The 8,367-nt window shown below is 45.9% G+C and overlaps 1 protein-coding gene across 4 annotated transcripts in view; it reads left to right on the top strand.

Annotated features, from left to right (window-relative positions):
• GRIA1 (glutamate ionotropic receptor AMPA type subunit 1) overlaps positions 1-7,906 on the top strand; it is a gene marked incomplete at both ends in the record, with an annotated part of 116,887 nt that extends 108,981 nt beyond the window's left edge. For all 4 annotated transcript variants that reach the window (XM_082291676.1, XM_082291675.1, XM_082291673.1 and 1 more), the window contains 2 exons: positions 5,269-5,403; positions 7,718-7,906. In XM_082291676.1, coding sequence (XP_082147802.1) covers positions 5,269-5,403; positions 7,718-7,906 — 324 coding nt within the window. The remainder of the gene's footprint in view (positions 1-5,268; positions 5,404-7,717) is intronic.
• Between the last annotated feature and the right edge of the window lie 461 nt (positions 7,907-8,367).

Below are 8,367 nucleotides of genomic sequence, written 5' to 3'. Positions count from 1 at the left end.
AGTACAGGCTGAAACACTCACCTTTTCTCAACAGCCAAGTTCCAGAGCTAAGCTGGAGAGGTTGGAGGCTATTTCATATCTTTCCTCACACGGGCATGAAAAAAGCTTCCCACTTCTGTCTACTGTTGAGCTTAGCTTAGTTTGCAGTTAGAGCATTTTCAGAATGATGAGTGCTAATGAAGAGGGGTGAGGGCCTAGCTGGATGTAAGGTTTGTGCCCAAGGTTTTTAGCCAGAGCCTGGCAAAACCTCTGGTGTTTCCCAGGCTTATTTTCATTGGTCCCAGATGATGTTCCATGCCTGCACTGATGTTTATGCATCCTGTTTTCAGTCTGTTTACCTATCTATTGCCCACCAAGTTTTTTATCCAGAAAAATTCCTATCAAGAAACAATAGATACATCAGTGGATCTGCACTCAAACTCCAGAGGCAAACACTCCTGCTTTGCTGAATATTTTGATATGTCATGTCATCTCACAAGGTGCTGGACATTCAATCCATGGCCCCAGCTGCATTGCCAGACAGTGGGACATCCCAGGCAGTGTCCTGCACTGGGCAGCAATGTCCCTGCTGCTCTTGTCCCCACTGTGAACATGCACCAGCCACCCCTTCCCACAGGCTCAGGGCTTTTCCATGCACACTCACCTCCAGCATTGCATGTAGCTAGAAACCATCCACCAATTCCTGGTCCTGTCTCCCAGCTTGTCTGAGTCCCCTCTACTTGCCACAGCAGAAGAGAGACAGACACTGTAAGAGGCACTTCCTAGAAGGACCTTATTTTGCAAACAAGCACAGGATGGAGTGCCCTTTTTGCAGGCTATGAAATGGGTTTGCCAGGGATGCCTTGGCTTGTTGAAATGTAATGACAAGGTTGACTTTAAATGTTGTGGCAGACGGAGGTAATTCCTGGGGCTTTTGCAAGACACTGGGAGAAAGGAAGTTTTTTCCTAGACCAGGATGGCAAGGTGCAAGCTGCTTTCAGGGACACCCAGGTCACTTCATGCAATTAAAAGACTTTTTTATCAAAGACACACATTTCCCAATCCTCTTCTCCAGTGCAGGAATTTTGTTTTTGTTAAAAAAATAAAAAAGAAAAGGAACAAATCCTGAAGTGCCTTGCCCTGGTTTTGCAGGGAATTGGCAGGTTCTCAAATCAAAGGTGTCTTATGCTGAGCAGCCTCCTCCCCAGCCATACATGTGCTCCTGCACATCCCCTGGCAGCACTCTGAGACAATGGGCAGTGCTATGTCCTTCACTGCTGAGCTTCAGGCTGTACCCCACTAAATTCTGCCCAGCTTTTGGGGTAAAAGCTCAACCCCTAGAGCTTCCACCTGCTCTAAGGACAGTTCATCTTCTGGAGACTGCAACTACTTGAGGTGCCATCGCCCTGTGCTGCCAATGGGCTCTGCTCATGCAGGGTGACAGAAGGGACCAGCCCTGCTGGGAAACTGGGAAAATTTGGCCCTAATGTCTGTCAGCCAACAAGGATTAAATAATGACAAAGGGGATGATGGACACGGTGCCATGTTTGAGAGTAACAGACGGGAAGGTGCCGGGTTGCTGCAGCAACAAGGCTGGGAAGATGGGTTTTTCTCTTGGGAAGATGGGTTTTTCTTTCTCTTTTCACCTGCCAATCTTCCCCCCACGTCAGGGCTCTGCTGCTGAGGGAGATGAGCAGTGACATTTACACTCCCACTAACATGCTGGTTCGGTGATGGGCAGCTCTGCAGGAGAGCGTCTGGTGTCACAGAGCCTGAGCAGAGAGGAGGGGAATGTCCTTTCAAGCAGATAGAATAATTTGGGACTTTTTGTTATTATGAGCATTACTAGGGCAGGATCACGCATGGAAACAGCAGGCAGAGCCTCAGTGGGGCACTCAGGGCCTGGTCCTGCAGCTGATGGGAGAAAAGAGATGTCACTCCTGCCCAGAGAACATCTCTGCACATCCTGTGGGGAGAGGGAAGGAAGAAAAACATTAAAGGGAGGATGAGCAAGAAGTCAAGCATCACCACAGGAGCAGTTTCACTTCTCAGCCTGCTCATGGTAGCAGGCTGTGCCATCAGCCGTGCTCCTGCAGTTCAGCATTCCTCAGTGCCCCAGGAATCTGCCTTTGGCTCCTTGGGAGAAACCTTACTAGGGAAGCAGAAGTGAAACTCAGGCTGCTTTCTCCCTCCCTGCAGCTTTGCCCACCACTGTGCCTCACAATGCTCTCCTTTGCCTTCTGGATAAGACAACTTTCAGTTCACCCAAACTGTCACAGTAATAACAGGAATAGCAGCAATAAGAGTAATAACATTAACAATAATAATGCTACTGCAAAGTAAGTGGAAGAAAAACATAACAGCCCCGAAATGAATTGTAGTGGTGATGCAGGAAACTGCTTTGGGTCGTCTCCTCTCTCTTACTGGTTGTTTTGCTGCTGGCATGAGGAGGAAAGTGGGAATTAAGCACCAGCAGCCTTTCCTGGTTGCCAGACTGCTCTGCCACTGCAGCCAGCTGAGGAGGTGCCTCATTGGACCATGAACCTCAAACTGAGGGTGGAAATAAATATCATGGCAAATAAACCCTGAAATTTGAGTATTCCCATGCCCAATAGAGCCAAGGAAGACAGATATCCTAAGGATCTATAGATGCAAGTCAAAGACCTATGTACAGATTGCACTGATCCATTTAGTTGAGGGAGAGCATCAATAGGTTTTCTCTTGTCTGCAGTGTCATCCTTTTGCACAAAGCTTTGGGGTTCCTGATATTGTGGAGATTTCCACCCTTCTGTTAAATCAAGGTGAAAGTACAGGCTAACAATTATTAGTAATACACAGATAAACAGGCTGCTCCATCTGCATCCCTGTCCCATTCTTCCCTCTGAGCAGAGAGCGTGTGCTAATCACCCACATTGCTTTAAGGAGCCAGGCTAAAAGATCAGGATGCTGAGGAGGGCAGCCCCTTTTTAGTGTCTTTATTCCTCCCTGAAGCTGGGGCAGCTCCTTCAGACTGAATTTAAAAAGGCAAAGTACCTGATATGTTGCAACACAATTTCCTCAGAGTAATTGCTCTGCTTTTCTATATCTCCACTAAAAATCTCCCAGCATTTCCCAATTGGTGCTTAAAAGTGCACCCAACAATCTGCAGAGAAGAGATGGCTGAACAAATACACAGTCAAGCCTGGGGGGAAAACTGCATGAAGGCAGATTAGAAAAGACCAGATAAATAATCTTTCAAATATTGAAACTGCAGAAATTAAGAGGATATTTGCAGAAATCTCTCATTACAGAGAGCACACAGGAAGCATCAAGATTACAGCCTGACCAGTGCATGAAGGTGATACAAGGGAGAACCCCAACCTTCCCACCAGCACACGGTGACAGCGGCGAGTCCCTTGCCAAAGTGATCAATCTGCAAAGCACAGAAAATAAGGTCACTTGTGGAGTTTTTTCCAGCAATGGAAACTCAGCAGAGATGGCCCCATAACAACCTCTGCCTCTTTCAGCAGAGGGTTCAGGACGGAAAGTTGCTCCCTATGGCACTGGAGCCCATGGCAGGAGCTCCAGCTGGGAAGAAGCTTGGCAGCTTACACTGGCAGTGGGTCAGGTGGAGGAGAAATAGAAGAAAAAATATCTTTTTAGCATTCTTGACTGGAACCCACTTTTCTGCTAATCAAAAAAAAAAAAAAAAAAAAAATTACATTCTCTTCTGTTACAGGAGGTTTTCTTAATTGTGAAAATTGAGATGTTTTCATGCCTGAGGGTTGACTTTTTTTGCCATCAAATCCTAATACAGAAAAAGACAGGATCCTTTGCAAAATGTACTTGCCTGAAAGCCTGTACCAGTGTCAGGCAGACCGCCCTGTACTGAAACCTTCCGTGCTCATGTTGGTATTCCAGTTTGGAGCCTTTCGACGTCACTCCAATATCCTTTTCTGTGTCCTGAATCCCCGCCCTTCCCAAAAACTGTGCCTGCCAAGCCGAGCAAGTGAATCAACTGTCCTACAGGGGCAAGGAACAGGCTGTGCCACCCACCAGTCCACATGTCCATGGAGTAGCAGAGAAGAACAGCAAGAACTGTGCAGAGGCTTCATTACCAGCTGCAGATGCTTCTACAGGCATCGATGTTATCCTTTCACTGTGTGGCTACATCTCAAACAAGCCACATGTGATTTTCCTCCCACGTCCACAAAGCAGGGCTGTCAGTGCTGCTCAGACTCTGGTCGCCCCAAGAGATTTGCACTGAGCTGTTGGGCTGGCCCTGGGGAATCTCTACTGGTAAATAGGTACTGAGTCGATATTGCAGAGCAGCAGCAAGCACAGAGCAGGGGACTCTGGTTCACTCTAGAGAAAGCCTGTCCTAGAAACAGGAGCCTTGCACATGGAGCTGAGCCCAGTTTGGGATCCTGTTGCTGCCCAGATTATCCTCACACCCCAGCTCAACCTGGTCATCGTGGAGGAGAAGGTTTTGAAAGCTGCATGGGGTGACATCAGGGTTAGGTGTGGGAACTTGGTTTCTCCTGCAGTAAAATGAGTCTTTCTGAGCCTTGTCTCTTCCCCAGAGAGCCATGACGATTCATTAGGCAATTGTAAAATCAGAATGTAGCTGCTGACTGAAAGTTGCAGCTCATTAATAGCCCTATTTATTGCCAACCAAATAATTAGCTTAGACATGCATCAGCAGGTCTTGATTGCATATGAAATAACTGCCTTATTACATAGAAATCAAATGAGTTTCTGAGGACAGCTCAGGTGTCACCTCAACCCCAGAATCGAAAAGGAAAAGAAAAAAAAAAAGAAAAAATCCCATCCACTTCGATGTGTTGCTCAGCAACAGAATTTGCGGGGGAAACAATCTAGGAATGAAGGAACGAGCATTTCCAAGAGAACAGGTTATTTCAGGCGAGACATCAGGGACAAGCAAATGTCACAGAGGAGGAAAACTTCCAATTTTTTTCCTCCTTTAATCAATAATTCAAACTAGGCATTTTGGGTAAAACAAGCATTTAAGTTAGCTGATTGAAAAACAGAGATCCCAAACCTTTACCAAGAGTCACATTGCTGAGAAAATGTTTATTTGTTTGTGTGAGGGAAACGTTAGATTTACTAGACACTGCATTAAAAATTTAAGAATGCTCTTAGGAATGTCACTTGTTCATTTAAAGAGGAAGATGATGTAATGCCAGTACTGCTATATTGTGGATATCATTCCCAGAGCAGTTCCATATTAATTTTGTTCTTCTCCTTCCCATGTGCCCTCCTTTCCCTCCCTTCTCCTTTTTCTTCCAGGACAAGACGAGCGCGCTGAGTCTCAGCAATGTGGCGGGGGTTTTCTATATCCTCATCGGTGGGCTCGGACTTGCCATGCTGGTTGCCTTAATCGAGTTTTGTTACAAGTCCAGAAGTGAATCAAAGCGGATGAAGGTGGCAACCCATTCCACGGCCTTTCACACCTTCTCTCTGATCCTCCCCCGGCTCCAAAGCTGCCTTCAGAGACGGATGCAGCCCAGACCATGGGTGGAAAGCCAGGACATAGGGATAATGAAGTGACTGTGTCACTCAACCTGCTAGAAAGGAACAGGAGCATCTGAGGAAGCTGAAAGAGGGTCAAGTGGGCTGTCATGGGGAGCTGATGCAAGATCAGACATGTGGCAGAATGCTAATTCAAAATCCAGATATAGAGCAAAGCCATAGCACAAGCAGCAACAGAGACACATTGAAATTCCTTAAAATTAATGAAGGCAGACTATGGCAATGTGTGTGCAGCATGGATGAAGTGTGCTGGGGCTGGTGTGATACAGCCGTTGCTGCAATATGGAAAAATCCCCAAACCCAGGCTCTTAACAGAAGATAAAACTGGGGGAGCGCAGTAATGATTCATATCCTGTTGTTCCCTTTGCTGGCACCCTGCTGGCACCATTTCCAGGCTGACAATACCAATATATGCTCAAACTATTGTTGCCCTGGAATGGGTGATGTGGGCCTCCAAATTCCAGAATTATGGGTCCTCTTTGAGAGAAATTGGCCTCCAATATCTCCTGTAAAGGTTTTTATAACTCCACCCTGTCATGGTCTTGCAGAAGCGTATTTCCTACAGCCCAGGAGATCTGTTTCAGCCCTAAATTCTAGTGTGCCTGAATTTCAGAGTGTTGTGTCAAGAGTGGATTAGATTTGAGAGCCTTGGGGATAAACATTTGTGCAGCATCTGTGGAGCAAGTATAGCTTGTCAATCCCTTATGCAGATATCATGGTGTACAAGGAGGCAGTGGGACATGTAACACATCCCTTGTCTTCCTCATCTTGACCCCTCCCATGAGCATGGAATTTGTGATGAGCCTATGAAGCATGCAGTGAGTTTCAAAAAAATCCAGATAGGTTTTTATTTCACTGAAACTCACCCAGAATCAAAAGGAAAATAAGCAACTGCTTCTTTGGGTTTTATGTCATCATTTTACAGCATGCTCAATGTTTTGTCAGCAATAATAACATTTCTAGTGCACTGAAAATGTGCTACAGCTCTTTTCCCATTGAGGTTCAGGAAATTCCACAGGCAATGAGAGGTACCTTGAGCATGGGGGTAAAATAATAGGAGCAAACAGTGTCCATGGAACTACAAAGATTAGATTATAATTTCTGCCCACTGAAAAGCTAGGTATGGCACAAATGCACTGCAAAAAAAAGTGTGAGAATGCAATAGTTCCATAGTTCTAGTCTTAAGGAGACTCTGCCCTGGTGCTGGTTCCCTTGTGTTCCTTGAAATGACCCTCTAACTCACATTTGTAGCAGCTTGTGGTGTTCTTGCCAGGTTAAAACCAATCTCATGGGAACAAATCAATGCTCCCAATGTTAACACCAGCTCTAAGTTTGTCCCTGACTGTCCCATCAGTGGCTGCCACACAAAGCCAGTCAGCAGAGTCCAGGCTCTCTTGGATGTAGCTCAGGTGTTCCTCTGATCCCAGTCTCTGCTGAGCCAGTTCTTACAGATTCCCTGGGCGAGCTGCACATCCCAGCAGCCCAGGAGGCTGTTCCAGGCCTGGCAAGGCACCAAGTTGACTGGCTTTGAGTAGCTGTTCCAGATTTATGTGTTATGGATAATCCTTCACCTGACTACCCCAGTCCAGAAAGAATGATGGTGCCCTTGGAGATAGCTTGAATGCAAAGAAACCAAATTAGCTTTATCTTTCAGCTGAATTGTTCTAAGTAGGTAGTTTCCTTAGACCTCTGAAAGCAAACATTTCGGATGTATCTGGAACAGGAAGATGAAATTTTGTTTCCTGAATTAGGCTTGCACTTCCTGGTTACCTCAGTCATCACTGTAGACAAAAACATAGGCACATGCTCAAGTTCTCACATGAGGAAAGTTAAACATATGTTTGCAGTGAGTCAGAGTCCACTGTGCATAACAGCCCTGGAGTAGCAATAGCATCTCTATGGGGGAAGTGTGTAAAATACCTCTGCTCAGATCCAGGATGACTGTTCTTATGTTGTAGAGTTCGAATAGATTTTTGGCATATGGCACTGATGCTTTATATCCGAAAATACTGCTGAAACATTTAATTTTGCATGTAGAAGAGGTGTGAATGAACAGAGCAGATGCAGTGGGGACATGCAGAAAGTGAGAGCCTGAATGAAGACAAGGAAGGGGAGAACAGTGACAGAAAGACAATACTGGTTAAGATTGTAATTTCTCCAACATTGCAAAGGACAGGGGGAGACCCCCCCCGTCTTTCCTAAAAAGGGTTTTTGTTTAATCCCACAGCAATCAATCAACGAAGCCATACGGACATCAACCCTTCCCAGGCCGGCTGCAGCAGGAGGCAGTGGAGAAAATGGACGTGTGGTCAGCCACGATTTCCCCAAATCCATGCAGACGATCCCATGCATGAGCCACAGCACTGGCATGTCCCTGGGAGCTACGGGATTATAATCGGCCTTTTGACCCATTGCCTGGGTGAGAGCAGGGGCAGCCCAACTCCACCCCTCCAGAGCCAAAAAACATACCCAACACCAACAAGACAAACGATGATGACAGAAGGGACAATTGGATGGATCTTCTCAAGGAAATCAAATCAATTTCCCTTTTTATTTGCAAACAGATCCACTGGCAGGAGAACAGAAACAGGTCTGTACTGCAATAAGGAGAGTGTAATGGGATTTTACAGACTCGTGAACCATCCCTGATCAAAGAACCACTGGAACACTAATGAGGACTATGCCATTTTGTTTTAACTTGGTTGTTAATAAGTCTTAGTGTGTGCAATATATATATTTTTTCTTACTAATTCCTGTGGTGTCAGGGTAACATCAGCCCTTTCCCCCTTCCCTGCTCAGTCCTTCAATCTGGTTTAGTTTGGGATGCAAACCACAGTGTCTGAGCTACTAACAGCA

This window comes from Coloeus monedula, assembly GCF_965178545.1.
Source record: "Coloeus monedula genome assembly, chromosome: 15".
In the NCBI taxonomy this organism is placed as follows: domain Eukaryota; kingdom Metazoa; phylum Chordata; class Aves; order Passeriformes; family Corvidae; genus Coloeus; species Coloeus monedula.
This window is presented reverse-complemented; position numbering and strand designations above follow the sequence as displayed.